Source organism: Polyodon spathula, chromosome 17, assembly GCF_017654505.1.
Source record: "Polyodon spathula isolate WHYD16114869_AA chromosome 17, ASM1765450v1, whole genome shotgun sequence".
Lineage (NCBI taxonomy): Eukaryota > Metazoa > Chordata > Actinopteri > Acipenseriformes > Polyodontidae > Polyodon > Polyodon spathula.
The window spans coordinates 28,745,498-28,761,882 of record NC_054550.1 but is presented as its reverse complement, the minus strand read 5'-3'; the positions used below and the strand labels follow the sequence as shown (position 1 = coordinate 28,761,882).

Below are 16,385 nucleotides of genomic sequence, written 5' to 3'. Positions count from 1 at the left end.
AAATCAAATTTAAAATTATAGATTGATCAATCAGGTTTTGTCCTCCCTTAACAGTGCACATGAAAATCAAGGTAACACCCTGACTAGTTGCTCCTTATCCCCTGTAAAAGAAACTGCTATCCTAGATAAGGACAAGAATATAGCTTTCCTGTTGAAAGAGTTGGACTCCATGAGAGATATCAATAAGAAGGTATGTATGTTTTTTATTATTTTAAAATATGTAAGTTGGAAAAACTCAACACACTCTGTATTTACTATTAGGTTTAATTTAAAAATGATATGCTTTATATTAACTTTTTTTAACTTTATAATTAAGTTATAAATCCTGACATATCTATAGAGCTAGAACTATAAGTACAAGTTTAAATGTTGTTTGTACTGTATTAGAGTATTTTTAACATGCTTTAATTTTCCTATTTCCTCTTTTGGGGGTGCTATGCACATCCTCCCCTGCAGTAAGAGCCTGGCATTGAAATAGATATGTTGTGGTAATCCCCCTGCATTTCCTGTCTGATCGGTTAGTGGGAAGCCCTGTGGTGCAAAGGCTTAATAGAAACTTACCGTATCACTGAGAGGGGGCGTCACATCCTAACCCAGCAGGCAGTGGTAGGATGACAACCTGTCACTTACTGATCCAGCAGGTCAATACGCTGCTGTGCTAGAGATCGTACTGTTTGACTGCATTTTATAAAAGGGATACCTTCACTCTGACAGGTATTTGTGATATTGTGGCCACTCAATATGAGCAGACTTAGTTAGAGTAAGACATAGTAATGTCTTCTGCCTGCTCTATTTCCATGTAACTGCCATCTTGTTTTTTTTGTAGAACACTTCAGACAAAAGGAAAGTATTATTATTATTATTATTATTATTATTATTATTATTATTATTATTTATTATTATTATTATTATTGTTATTATTCCATTTAGCTTTAAGATAATGTTATTTCTTAGAAAGGGTGTCTGAAACTAAACTTATAGGGATGCATGGTACCATTTATAGTACAGAATGAGGTCATCTAATTTCCTTGATTCTTGACAGAGATATGTAAATTGACATCTTTGGGGCTCTGTGTTAGTCCTTAGAACTCTGTTGCAATGCATCTTAAATATATACACTGGAGGTATTACCCAGCAGATCTATTTTTTCAGAAAGAACTGAACAAAACATCTATTTGATTTCTTTCTAAATTTCAGCTCCAGGATAGACTCTCAGGGAAAGAAAGAGAGCTGGAGACCAGAAAACTTGATGTCGAGCTGCAGGACAAGGGGAAGGAGGCTCATGCAGCTCAACAGGCTGCAGGTACAGCTGATAATATAGCAATCAAGCCAGCTTGGTTGTGAAAGCTATTGCTCAATGGTGTGGATTTATGAACGTTACTTTGCTAAGGGTGGTGAGGGTTTGCAGGTTGTTATTTATTTTGTTTTCAGTCTGTTGCAGTTGCTTGTAAATGTGATGGTTTTGAATATCCTTGTGTTGGTATTAGAAAGTGCTCTACCTGCATTCATGCTGATTTGGGAATTGAACAGATTGTTGACACCACATCAATCCAGTGAAAGAAAGGCTGTTTGATTTCTCCTGGGGAGCGTTCAACTGGTAGAATGTTTGTAACTGAGTATGTTCACGCTGAACAACGCTAGTTGAGCCCTTCTGTGCTCCACGAACATTAGTTTTTTTTATAGCATGTAGCACAAAAAAGAAAAGTTTTTTAAAAATCGATTGAAAATTATATGCGGAAAATGCAGTACTAGGGCACTTTCTCATTATTATTATTATTATTATTATTATTATTATTATTAATAATACTACTTTTAAATCATTTTGTTTACATTTTATCAATAAAGCACAGTCAAATATAAAATGTACCTGAAATAACTCGTTGAGTTTTCTCTGTGTCTATATAAATTGAACAAACTTATCCATCGCCTAGAGTCAAACTAACCTCTGTTAGCAAACGTTAGCCACGAACAGACCACCAACAGAAAAAAGTAAAAAATGTTTGCAAAAGTTTGCTTAGTTGAACGCACCCCTGATGAAACAAGAAAAGCAGAATAATGACTGAAAGCCTTTGCCTTGCAACAAGCAGTTTTAAACATCACTTATTGTTTTAGATTATTTAATGTAACATTGCCACCCCCTCTGTCCTTTGTATGGTGATAGTCACAGTTCCCCATCATTTACAGAACTGGCATAGCTGTAAACTATGAGTAAAGTTAAATGCAGGCGTGAAGAAAAAACACCAGAAAAAGACCAAAAAAAAAAAAAAAAAAATCTGTCCAAGCTTAAAACATAATATATAATTGACAAATAATTTAAAATAGTTTTACCTTTTGTTGGTGATTGTAGGTAACATGTGCGTAATTTCACAAAGAAAACAGAATCGCAAACTTTAGGTGCTTTAGAAGAAATGCATTTACAATAAAAACAGTGTTTTCACATCCTACCGCTGCACCGGCTGCTGTGTTTAACCTGAGTTAAGTTGCAGGACGCTTTTCATTATTGAAATGTAACGAGCAGAGGAAGGTTTGCTGTTTTTATTTATTTATTTTTAAACTGGTAGAATATGTGCACTTGGCTCTGTAAACACTTTCATGTTTGTCTTTGGCCATATTAGAAAACAATCAATTTCAGGGCAAGAAACCGTTCCACTCAATGTATAATTTATTCAGTGGAGAATTAAAGGGTGTTGTGACAAGCATGTTTAAGAGCTGAGATGTCCAAATAATATAGTAAACACACAACCATTTGTTTTACTTAAAACATTATTATACTGGGTTGACTTACATAGTAAGTAATCACATTTTTTTTATGTAATTTAACTGCTGTGAACCTTTGCTGAACAAATATTGAAATTTGTACAAGTCAACATACATTTTTTTAATGATTTTCTTTGGGCTAAAAGCTCTATCTAATAATTAAAAGAAAATACAAGACATACAGTGAATGCAATTAACAGTCGATTGTAGATTTAATAAAACTAAGGAGTATATATTTGACGCCTTCATTTTAATATGATTTGCATTAGCGCTGGGGGTGTTTAATGAGCAAACTCCAACAAAATTACAATATTGATTTTGTTTCTGAACTTTGTAATGGCTTACTGCCACTCATAGGCTCAGTGTTTATCATCAAGCTGTCTTAGTAAAAGAATGGGTTCACAGTGTTGATCAGTTCTCATAGCAATTCTCACATTAAACCATAACAACAAATGAAAAGAGAGTTAAACATGTTGGCTTTTCTGTAAACCAGACAGAAATAATCCCAAACTTCTCTTAAGGAACAATGATCAGCATCTAATTAATTTGTTTTCTTCCTTGACCATTGCAATGTACAAAAACAGTAAGGTATTAAGATGTGATAAATACTAAAAAGGGCCAAGTTTACAAAAGGTTAAAAACGGCACAATTGTATTCATAAACCAACAGCTTTTAAAAATTAGCATTTAAGCTTTGAAAAGTGTGCTCCCAACTGTAACCTTTGCTTTCATTGTGTTATTCCAGAACTGCACCAGTCGAGTGAAAATGGTAATAGAATTAGATTTGTTTTATTTTTACTTAAATTAAGTTTAATTTCCTTCTGGTTTCATTGTCTTATTACAGTAGCAGGAATGCAATGTAATAAAGCTATAGCACACAGAGGTTATTGTAGTATGGCAGCTGCAGTCTCTCTGAGTTTGAAAATAATAAATTACTTTGCTGATCCCCAGCTCTAGTTGAAGAAATATACCATGCCCAGAGGGAACGAGACCAGGCAGTAATGGCTAGACTGAGGCTGGCCAACGAGGAAAGAGATGAAGCCCTTTTACGAGCCAAGCGGCTGGAACAGGCAATAGTGGAGTATGTACACTGTTGTTTAGCTGTTATTTATGGCTTTCACTTGCCTTACTTGTTGGTTTTAGGGAACACGGGGAAAGAGAACCTTGAATAAAGAAACCCAGCCCTTGAAAGAGATTTCATTTGCTTTCTCTCTTGAAGAATTTGTAGTAAACCATATGGTAATTCTTCAGAATGTAAAAGGAAGGGAGTTACAATAATTTGCCTAGGCAATGGGCACATCATTTATGGTCCATCGCTTAGGAAACTGCTTTGTTCTTCAGGCAAGGGACAAGGTGAATGAATGGAATGGGGCGATAAAAAAAATAATCTAATATTGACTGGTTTGGGAATAAATCGGGGGTGTGACATTTCATAAAAGAGCCAGTTCGCCCAGAGTACAAGGCTGTCAGTCAAGAATTGCACTGTATTGGAAATCAATCAAGTCCTTGAGCCCACTAGATATTTACCACTCCGTCTGATCTCTGACTAATTATTGTGATTTTTAGGGGCTCTTAAGAAGCTGGACCTTTTAAAATGAAAGCTGCATTGTCCTCACTGAAAGGGTACTAAGCAATATTTGCTGTCGCAGTTTAGAAGTAATGAAATTTCTCCTTAAGGGAATAAAACTTTCTTTGGAGAAAATCCATTTTTTAATAAGGGGCAGAAATTGTGAAATAAACAGGTGTCGTTGCCACCAAAATTTTTTTTTAAAAATGATAAACACTAATAATATACATTTTACATATAATAAGAGAAGGAATCTCATAATAGAAGAAATATACAAAAGTTTACTTTGTGACCCAAACAATCAAGAATAGTTGCCTATAGATGGACAATTTCCCCCTGAAGTGTTGAAAAGTTGCATGGAAACATTTCAGTTTTGGCAAATTAGAAGGCAGCATTTTAAACCTCTGTTTCATGGTAACAAGTATGTAATTTAAGAATACACATATCTTAGTTGTGGTGGCCATTGTAATAAGCAATAAAAACAAAAAGAGAAAATACAGTATGATGATACACATAAACATAAATATAACATAACATAAACACTAAACTACTAAATAACAAAGACGTTTGTTGCCTGCAGGAGCTGTGGCAGCTAAATAAAATCACATTTATTTCTATTAATTGTATTTAATATTCTTTTGTGTGGGAAGAATGATACATATTTTGGAAAATCTGCGATGTAACCTTGAGGGCCTCCCTTACTGTAAACTTTTTTTTTTTTTAATGCAAGATTCACATTTGTCTGGTCAGAGCAAGTTACAAGCCTCAATAAAAGCTGTTATAACAAGGCCAAAATAGAAGGTCGACAGTTTACTTTGGCTCCGTGATGTAGCTCTTATAATGAACATGGTAGTGTGGAATGGGGTACTTGAAATCAACCTTTAGACTCTTGTTTCCGGAGACCAGTATTTTCTTGTGGAATTACCATGTTTAGTAAACAAGTTAACAGGTATATCAATTGCCTCATGTGATATAAAAAGTAGAATACTGAACACTGATGCCTAAATATACTTGGATACAATAACTAAATAAGAAAAAAAAAAATATATATATATATATATATATATTATTATTATTTTCTTCTTTTCTTTTTTGCCTTCTCCCACAGCACCAATGGCATAATTACAATTGTCTATTTTGCAGGAGAACTATCTATGAGAGTACAAATTATTTTACCACAGCCACTTCTCCTCATCTGGGCACATATGAACAATTGATCCCTGTAGTCGTATATAGCAGTAAACATTAATAACTTAACAGTCCACCGTCAACGCTGAAGATGTGGAGCGTTATTGAAGGCTGGGGCTCGGCAGGTGGCACTTTAATATGTTCAGTGTCATGATCGACTCCACAGACTAGTAGAATGCAATTACTTGAGGTTCGAAAGATTTGGGAAGTGATCTCATTTTGCTGTTCAACGGAAAGGCAACTAATCGAGCTCTGTGTCCCTTTTTTAGGCTGGAGAATATTAACCCTGAAGAAAATGACACGGTAAGCCATTCTCTACAGAGATTTCCCTGTGTCTCTTTTTTTTTTTTTTTATTTTATCATGAAGGCTTTGGCGCAATTGAGTTGTGGTATTTTAAACTGGGGAACTGGGAGATGGCAGTGTAATTCCCACACTAATTTAGGTCTGTACATAAAAATGTTTTAGAAAAACACTAGCTTCGCTCAGTCAATTTGCATTTCATATTACAATAATTTATTAAAACCCTAAGGTGCCAAGGAACTGGATAGATTGGCATTTGTAATCAGTGCTATTCTAGCCTGGGTTGGCAGTTGTTGATAGTTCTTTTTAGTTTTTTAGTCTTGGGGCCTTTTTATGTGAACAGGATTCACAGCTTGTGAGAGAGAAAGGATGCCACACAGTGGAACTGAATTGCCCTTTAGAGAGTGATATCTTCAGGGTGGAGTTGGAGCTTTGAACTATAGGCAAAGTAGTGAAGCTTACAAGCTCTGTGCATGTGCCCAAGCCCTGCCTTCTTTTTAGGTAAAATAGAGGATTTCAATAGCTTTTATTACTACAATTCTTAAGCTAAATGAAAAACCTGTGTCTGCATACCAATGTGTATTTCCCTATCGCATTAAAGTCATTACAGGAATTACTAAACAGAGTAAACAATGCAGACTCCGGGTTGCTGATCGAGAAGAGTGGAGCTGTGATAGTGGACCGAATACGCAAGACTAGAGAGAGGAGAAAGAAGATTACAGCTGAGGAGATGAATGCAGTGATTGAGGAGAGGGATGCCGCCATATCCAAAGTGAGTCTTATAAAATTCAGGTTCATTACTTGTATAAACCCCAAAGTATTATGGGTAAAGCACAGATTGGGTCAAACTATAACTTACTGCAAATGTCTTGAGAAAGAAAGCTATTTGCAATTATTTTGAGGACAACAAATAAATGTACTGTTTCTACAAAGGCCTTCATCAATAGAATTCTTCTAATTCAATCCCATTAGTGATCTGTATTTCACAATTAATAGACATGTGTGACTGCTCTTTGACTATTAAAATCCTCACAGCATCCTTGCGTGAAAGCTTACACTGTGTCTTACTGGAGTCCAAAATGTTTATTTGGCTTAAGAATTCCACAATGACCACAGAAATGTTCATTTATATATATATATGCACAATTTTTTTTTTTTTTTTAATAATACTATAGCTTAAGCATTCCCAGATTTTTAAGGTTAAAATATTGCCTCTATACTGAACAAGTGTTTGCCCTAAGTATAGAAGCTGATATGAAATGCAGCTGTGTCTACTTAAAATTTTCATTAATATAAATGTTGGCCTTACGGGATTCCAGTGGAGTCCCTTTAATGGTTGGGAAAGTTATCAGCAAACAGCTTAATGTTATTCAAGAATTACAGTCTAACTGCACTCAAACACTCAGAGAGCAAGTACAACAAGGACACATTCCACAGATATTGAAGTTATACAATGCCTCTATAGGCTAGTCTAATACAGTATTTCTAATAGAGCTCCTGACTTTCCTTTGGAAAGCTTTCTAACACTTGTTCCATAGACTATAAACAGGGCATACATTACTCTGTAATAGTAGTCTAGAGTTACAGTGCAAGTTATTATTTAGCACACTTTGTAGGACGCAGAAGCCCTTGTAGCCCTTAAAAGAATCCTTTAAATATTAACAGTCTTTCTGTTTTAAGAGATGCTTTCTATTATCAGTCTATTATGCCACATAAGTCTATATATGTAGTGTTAAATAATGTATTAGATTACTGAGTAAATAGGCAAACTGCTTTCTACACGTGTAAAAACAAATATCTCTGCATAACCTCAAATATTTGATATATCTTTCTTGCATACATATTTTTTCAATTGAATGAAAACAAACAAGCACATAGCTAAATATTGACACCCAGATACTCTACCTCACCATCCCGGCTAACGGTGGGGCTGTATTTGCTTAGATGTCTTTGTTGGTAAACAGACCCTGTATTACTTTATGACTGGCTGGGGCCTGTTTTACAACTGCTCATATTTGAAGAAAGTAAAACAGATCCTCTTCGGTCAATGTCTAGAGTGAAAAATATTGGAGTAGTTTTTTTTTTTTTTTTTTCTCCCTCAAGTCTTTCCAGGTTTTTTCTGGGAGGTTTGAAAAACCTTGCTCAGCATGTCAGTGAGCAAGTTGAATTGGAGGCAAGAATATTATGCGTCAATAAACGTTATTTTCAAGAAAAAGCCATGTATTCTTAGAACTGAAACCCATACTCCTTTTATAAAAAAAAACATGTTTCATAATTCATATTTTACTACTGTATCCAAATCATTTTACATTATTTATGTAATCATAGGTAATAACTGCACAATTTGTGCGTGGCAGGTGACAAAGTGGCCTTTTTTATATCTTTAAAACAATGCATGGATGTTCAGAGGAGTGTGTATTAATTGTCAAAATGCCCCAAATCCTGTTTTGAAATAACACCCAACAACCCTTAGCAATTTTAATGCAAAACATATATCAGATGAAAGTACTAACCACTATTCAACATTACAGTCTATGCTGGGAAAAGGGGTCACAATTGTCAGCACCAATCCTGCCTTTTTGTTTACCTTATATATGCCAATGTGGTGTGTTGATGATTGTATTTATTGATGCATGCCCGTTATTTAGGAGCACAGAGGTTCATCAGGGCTTTCTGCATGCAATTCAATCATTCACTGTTTTGGCATACTCATCAGGAATTTCTCTGCAGGTCAAATTTATCTACCTGATCAGATAGATCAGCCTGAAGCAGTGTTCTCCCTGCAGACTAATATCTTGGCTCATAGGAGTAGAGCTTTATGGTAGCAATTAAGTCAATTCTTATAATGTGTAATCTATACAGTCATTTTAAAACATGCTGGGGGGGGGGGGGGGGGCATCTTACAAAATAGTATAATGTGAAATATGAAGGTTGTAAATTCAAAATAATTCTGTATTCCTAAGTAGGTGGTCACAGACCAAAATGTGCACTGCCTTTGCAAAGAATGGTCTTTCTGCAACAGGATTTAATATGAGAAGTAGACATGTTTATACTGGGGTTTCCTCCTGTTGTCTGCTCTGTTGGTTGCTTTCCTAGAGCCTTTCAAATTGCAGGTTGAGCTCAACTGGAATGAATAGGGATGCGTTAGCCATGGGGAGAATAAAGAGAACAGCGTGTACAATAGAACTACTAAACACGCCTGCCAAATGCACCTACATGCAGAGCCTGCAGTGCAGGGGCATAGTGTCTGCAAAAAAAACAACAGAATTTACATAGGCCAGCCTTTCAATCAAAATGCAAATAAGTGAAGCCTGATCCACTTCAAAACATCATCTATTAACAACTTAGCAAATCTTGTCTCTACTCTCATATTGGTTTGACATATTCTTGAAACAGTTGATATGTTATTGGTGTTATCAGATGGCTGATTTATCATGTGTCCATTACCCGGCCCTGTGCAGTCAAACCTCTGTGTAAGGTTAATTGCAAGCTTATTGATGGGAACTCATTGCCATGTCCTAGGGATTGTGTTCAGGTTTCACAGACCATTCATTCATAGTCACTTCATTTATGTTAAAAATGTTAAAAATATAAATATATATTTTATATATCTGTTTTTTTTTTTTGTTTTTTTTTAATATTTCATGTGCAAATCGATACTTTTCAAATAACCCTTTCACTGAGCTTTAATTTCCAAATTTTAAGTACTGATGTTGATCATATTTACCTGGAATTATCCAGTGTTTTGGGTGCTCTCTTTATATGGTTGGAAATAATTTGAAGATTTTTGTTATTATAGTTGAAGTGTATAAAAATAACTGTTTAACTACTCTGTAGAAGGTTTTGGCTAACACTTTAAATAAACAAGTGTTTTGTTATCTGACTGCTACTATTTTAAAAGCAGCTTCTGTGAATTACCCCTAGTAAATGAAAGGTTAGTTCAGATTTAAATACAATTTCTCAAGTGCTTCCAAACATCTGCTGCCTTAAAACCATAACTCACATTGACACCAAAGAGTGTTTTGTATTTTGTCTGGAAGAGAGTGGTGTTATTTTTGTCTGCAGAGGAAGAACTTGTGCAATGTCCTTCTTGGAGGGATGTTTGCCCAGCATTTCAGGACAGGGGTTTGAATGTTGAAAAATTGTTACTGTCAGTAATGGAGATAGTTTACATTCCTGCTAAGTGTCCTTTGGTCTGGGAATGCATGCATGGCCACATTGCCAGGGAGGGCACATATGGATCTGTATAAAACATCATACTTACAATAACAGAAAAATGTATACCACTGTGATCTGAAAAACAGCAGACAGTGTGTTCAGTATAGATATGTTTCAGCAGTGTCTCAGCTTGGGCTCCCAGCATTTTCAAACATCTCCAAGATTAGCCTTGCCTGGAAAATCACTGTGAAAACATTGTTCTCAGTTGGAAGAGCCATTGTGTTGACCTGCTTTCATACTCAGGAAAAATAAATTGCTTTACAGAGTTTACAAACTAAGTCAGTTTTCGTTAAGTACTGTGTAAGTTATAAATCAGTACTGATAATTAGGGGTTTACTTAAATCGCTGTAAATTTACGTATTTTTCACAGGTAGGTTTCATGGACCTGTTTAAGCGTTAAATAAACCTAAGTAGACAATATTTCAGAGCACTATAAAAACCTAAAATAGTGGTCCTTGCTTCCTTACTAAAACAAAGTGCTGTCATTTGTTAAAGGCAAGGATGCAACATCCCCCTGCAGTTGCTGCCGACATTCTGTCTGGTGTGGACTTGCCCATCCATTGATACTGCACATTCTGCAGACCATACTCTGTAAATCCACAAGCAAATGTCTGTTAGCTGGAGTCAACATTAATACAAACATCTGCCAAGTTATACAGATGTGGAAATCGATTAGAAACAGTCCCAAAACTTGGTTAACCAAGGGCATCTGGCATACTGTAATAAAGGCAATATATGCAGCACGTTCTTGTTATTTGTCCCATCCAATAATTTATTGTATTAGTACCTAGTCAAAACAAAGAAAACATGCCTATTCGGGACTAAAATTCTCACTGCGTTTAAAACGTAGTTTGCATCTCTTGTGTTGTGCAGTAGTTCATTTCAGGTTTCTTTTTTTTTCTCCGTACTTGTTTCCTAAAAGAGGTGAATTTCGCAGTGACCGCTCGATTTCCAGATTTCCACGAAATCGCAATTTAGGTAGACCCTACTGATAATGCAATAAACACATGTTTGTACTGTCTTTAAGGGAATTTAACATTTCAACATCAAGCATTAACATGCTTCTGAATTAACTATCGTATTTTAAAAACAAAAATCTGTTAAAAATGCATGTCGCAATTGCAGAACAAAATTTCAAGTGTACAGTCTCATAAAAGTATTTTAGCATTGCTTTGCATTGATGGTGAGGTATTGGTGGCACTATTGGGTTCTTATAGGATGTGGTACCAGTATTGTATTTATAATATCATTGGTGATTTTCTCGACTATCCATGTCTTCTTTTTTTAAAGCATAGTTGCCAATCCCAACCTGCAAACAAGCCTAACACCAAACATTTTAGAATTTTCACCCTTAAGATAGAAGCCTTCTAACTAGACTTTGTAAAGAAGCACTTATCACAGCTCGTTTATGAGCTTTATATAATGCATTAACCATATTTGAATCATGACCATGAAAGGCAACCGTTTTCTTATATAGGATGCAATTATAAAGTCAAGCTCTTATTGAAAGCACTGGCTGCCATGTGTGCACAATGGTGTTGACTTGAGATATTGCATTATTATCGCAATAACATGACATGAAAACTGAACTTTCACGGTGAATAAATCAAATTTAAAACCCAAATACCCAGTTATAATAGGACAGTTGGTCTCGGGAGCTGTGGGTAATGTCAGGTGATTATTTTACACTCGCTTTTCAGTCCCCCCCCCCCCCCCCCCCCATCCCTTTTATACAAACGAACACGCACAATGCATATCTTTGCAATGGTAAGTTGTGAGAGACAATCTGCTGTCTGACAGCCACTGTCCCTGTTTATGAAACCTAGCCTCACATGATGGATGTTTTTTTCCTTATAACATCTTATTATAATCTTATTTTAAGACTTAAATTAATTGGTAAATTATTTGTGCTTTTATTCAAAGCAAACTGATCATTCAAACATCTCTTTATTTTTCAAGGTCTTTGCCAACCGTGATGAAGTTGACCTCGACTTCCAGAACTAAAGGCCTTATTTTGAACCCTTCAAAAACAAACCCACCAAAGGGAAAAGGTGGCAGGGCAACTGGAGAAGCATGCATATATTTGGACAAGTTAAATGCTGAGCCCTGCAAGGGCTTTGGCTGAAGACAATTTTGTGCTAATATATTCAAAGAGATCCTTTCCCTTTTTCACAGTGCAAACGCTTAGAGCAGGAGGTTCATCATCTGAAAGAGCAGAGCCAGACTTCGGCAAACAACATGAGACATCTGACTGCCGAAAACAATCAGGAACGTGCTCTGAAGGTAAATCTCCTTCCAAGCTCCAGGCAAATTAAGGTTATGAGGCCTGGGTACCTACTCCGCTGTGCGCTGCATATATCAGCTGTGTACATTTCAGAGCAAGTACACTTGGGTGTTTGCCAACAACCCCTTCTTTAAACACAGATACAGCACCCCCTTGACAGGGTTTTATTTATTTATTTGAAAAACAGCAATAACGCAAAGCACACAGCCTTAAAATTTACAAGGTTATATCACAGCAAGTTTTTTTTTTATTTTTTTTATTATTATTATCATTATTTTACTGATGTCATTTGTAGGCTGTCTTACATTTAAATAAAATAGATACAATGTGAGTGTGTGTGTGTGTGTGTGTGTGTGTGTGTGGTGTGTGTGTGTGTGTATGTTTATATATATATATATATATATATATATATATATATATATATATATATATATATGAGTACTCTAATATTTACTCAAATGTAACTGCATAAGTCCATTGCTTACTTTGCTCTGTGTTGGTAGTAATAAACCTGTTGACCTAGGCTATTGATGACCACATATTTGACAGGATTTGAAATTAGATCTACAGTCAAAAATAAGTCATGCCACTCAACCCTTCAACAGAAGCTTGTTTGAATTTATTATTTATCTGATGAGCATTATCGAAGTGATGCCTGGTCATGTGACAGACAAGTGTCAACAGGCCGTAAAAGGTGGGGAAATGGGATAATTGGTTGATTTGTATCTAAAAACACCACTGTTACCCAGACCATATTGGGAACTATATCTTCACATTATCATGATCAAGTCTCTAGTGGGAACAAAAACAAATATGAAAGGCTTTGAATCCTGCACTACACCATAACACAGCAACCAGCATTCAACGTTGTACTGCTGTTTTCCAACTAAGAAACAGTAAAAGAAACTGAATAAAAACATTTATGATATTTTGACCAGAAGCCTTTTTCCATGTCTTCATATGTTTTATAATTATGGTTGCTTTCCAAATATATCTTAAATATTCAAGATGGTCGGGTTCATTTGTAAACAAAAAGGTGACGGATCTTAGAATTCAGAAATGGAGCCGTATGGGTTGTGAATAAAACTAATCATTTTCTTACTCAGATCTCGATTCCTAAAATGTATCATTGCAGAACACTTTTGTCATTGTCATGGAACAGGAAAGTTTTTTATTGTATATGTTATGTACACACAGTAATTTTTTACTTAACCTTGAAGAGGGTTACGTATATAAGAAAATACAACAAATTATAAATGTAAAAAGAAAAATGTATATATTTTGGAAAGTATGGAATGGCAGACCAAGATATACAGTACCACAGTAGGCAGTAGATGGGTTCCAGAGCAGTATGGTTACCATCACAAATCATGCTACTTTTAATGATATGTGTGCATTCATGGTTGTAAGATTGTTTGTATCAATGTTAACTCCAGCTAACAAACATTTGCTTGTGGATTTACAGATTATGACCTTGCTGGCAAGTACAATTGAGCACTGGTGAGCCACATTCAGGCATTAAAGTCAGAATTGCGACTGCAGTGATAATGTATAATGTAATGCAATGGATAGCAATGAGGAGAACATAAAAATATATGTTAAATGGATTTATATATTTAGAGTGCAGGAATAAACTGGTGTCTGGGATATTGCAAGCAAAATCCCAATTTGTAATCCCTCTTACTGTGAATATACTTTTATTTTAAGGTATCTGATTCACTGGTGATGTAAGGCTGGTCAGATTTTACATTTTGTACACAAGTGTATTTCTTAGTGACTCCTTTTGATAGTTTATTAAGAAAGATATTAAATTGTGTTATTAATGTAGCGCTTGGTTTCTCAGTAAATCCCCTTAATTATAGATTGACTCCTGGGATTACAGAGTTAGGTTTTTAATTTAAAATGAAACGGGAACATCTGTTGTAAAATGAGGCTACAGCACTGAGTACAGAGCCACAAAACACTTTGAAAATAAACATGGCATCATACGTTATTGCAAAAAAGTTATTGCTATAGCAATACATTGGGGGGTTTTTGGCAGTGAAAATGACCATATTTTTAGGATTCATACATTTTCGCTAAGTAAATATTGTCAAATACAGGCGATAAGGTTTCAAAGCAATCCGCTTATTTAGACCAATGTTAGATCTTTTTTCTGTTGCAGGTCAGTTGCTACAGTATACTCTTTTATTGTCTATTTCAGAACTCAAGATTATGAGCACTAATGCTTTTTCATTCATTTCTCTTACTTAATTTTGCACTTTGTGTATTTCAGTATATGTGTTCACGTGTTAAGGCCACTTCAGTTTATCCTGTTTGAAATATTGGTCTTTAGTGAAAATATAAAAGACATGTTTGAGTAATTGTCAAGACAGTACCATGTTCTGTCATAATCAGCCACATGAAGTATTTAAAGTCCTTGTGCTGCAGCTCAGTGACTTAAGTATCACTGTAAACATATTGCTTTACTATGTAGTTTTATAAATTGAACAGAGTATTTGGATCCTAGTATCCTATGAAGAAAGAAAGAAAAGATATAAACTAATCAGCATCTTTAAAACACTAAAATGAAGTTTTAGTGCAATTGTGGTATGAAACTCTGTAATCTGACGTTTTTATATTGTTTTCAGCAACATTGTATCACTTCTTAAAGAAGTTTTCTTTTACAGTACATTTTTTTACTACATGCTATTTTAGTTACCACTTCAGGAGCTCTTTCTGTATAGCTTAAAAGAACAGTCTTGTAGTAAAATCTGTTGGCGTGCCATACACTCTTGAAGCTAGTGTCCGAACAAGACTTCTGCTTGTTTGCCATTGTTCTCATTTGATTTCGGAAGGGTCGAGATAACCGATTGTAATTATTTCCAAAGAAAGCTTTACAAACAGAACTTAAGTCCTCATTTATTACGAACTGTTGAAAATAGGTGACTTTTGAATGAGAAGGGCGGGAAAGGAAGGTTGATGCCACATAGTTGAGATTATTTGAGGTTGTCCCTGACAGCAGCTCCACGACTCGAGCACCTGTGTTTACTCTCCAGCTTTTCTCAAACTGTCTAAAAGTGGCCCAAGAATGACTTGGTTCCATTGAGGTAGCTGGCTGGCCTCACCAAAGAAAATAGAACCCCCTAAGGGTTATGATAGTGTTAATTATTAATGGTTATATTATTTTATGAAGCTATTAAGTTTTAAATAGTACTGGAATGTGCTTTTTTTTATAGATGTCTTTGTTGGTGCATGGATTGATTGCACAGACCTAACCTGTGCCACCTGATGTATAAATATAGTTGCTGATTTATTAGTTCCTAATATAGACCTTTGCATTTGCTGCATGGCCTCTTTAACATTTTCAAAATGAAATGCTAGTAATATTAATTGATTGATAGCATAGTTTTTTTTTATTTTTAATAAATTCAGTTGCATTAAGGCTTGCAGTATGTTTTAACGATGGTGCTGCTATCATAGCAGCTTTAAAAAATGACCAAGTAATACAACTATGATAACTGTTTGCCTATATTTAATGTTAACACTGTAAAAAATGCCAAAAATACATGTGTTATCTTCTGGTTCATGTGTTAACATTGGTTTGTTTTGTTAAATGGAACTAAGCATACTGGTGCTTTTATTAAAATGTTCTCATGGAGTAAATATGTTCAAGGTAATTGGCAACAGCCATTTGGATTAATGAGAAAAAAATAATATTAGAAAAAATATCTGGATCTTGTTGGTAAAAGTAAAGAGATGATCAGTCTTAATGGAAATCTTAAATACATGTTATAGGGATAATTTTGACAATCTTAGCTAAGCATAGGTAAGGATAACTAAAGCTGCTACTGTGGTAACTTGATTTAAAAAATAATTATATTGTTGACTCCTGTTTTCAAAATTATATAGATAGTAGCTAAAATATGAGTGAAATTTGAATTCTCATGGATCCTAATAAATATACTGTTACCTTATAATTGTAATAAAAAATTGCATATCATTTTGATTTAAAAAGAATAATTGGACACAGCTGTTTACAGTAAAAAAAACTCCACAAAGTATATGTATTGTTGATTTTATTAGTGTTGT

At 35.0% G+C, this 16,385-nt stretch overlaps 1 protein-coding gene across 5 annotated transcripts in view; it reads left to right on the top strand.

Annotated features, from left to right (window-relative positions):
• LOC121330134 (mirror-image polydactyly gene 1 protein-like) overlaps positions 1-16,385 on the top strand; it is a 61,962-nt gene that overhangs the window by 24,987 nt on the left and 20,590 nt on the right. For all 5 annotated transcript variants that reach the window (XM_041276424.1, XM_041276427.1, XM_041276426.1 and 2 more), the window contains 6 exons: positions 55-190; positions 1,198-1,303; positions 3,708-3,837; positions 5,781-5,814; positions 6,414-6,584; positions 12,206-12,313. In XM_041276424.1, coding sequence (XP_041132358.1) covers positions 55-190; positions 1,198-1,303; positions 3,708-3,837; positions 5,781-5,814; positions 6,414-6,584; positions 12,206-12,313 — 685 coding nt within the window. The remainder of the gene's footprint in view (positions 1-54; positions 191-1,197; positions 1,304-3,707; positions 3,838-5,780; positions 5,815-6,413; positions 6,585-12,205; positions 12,314-16,385) is intronic.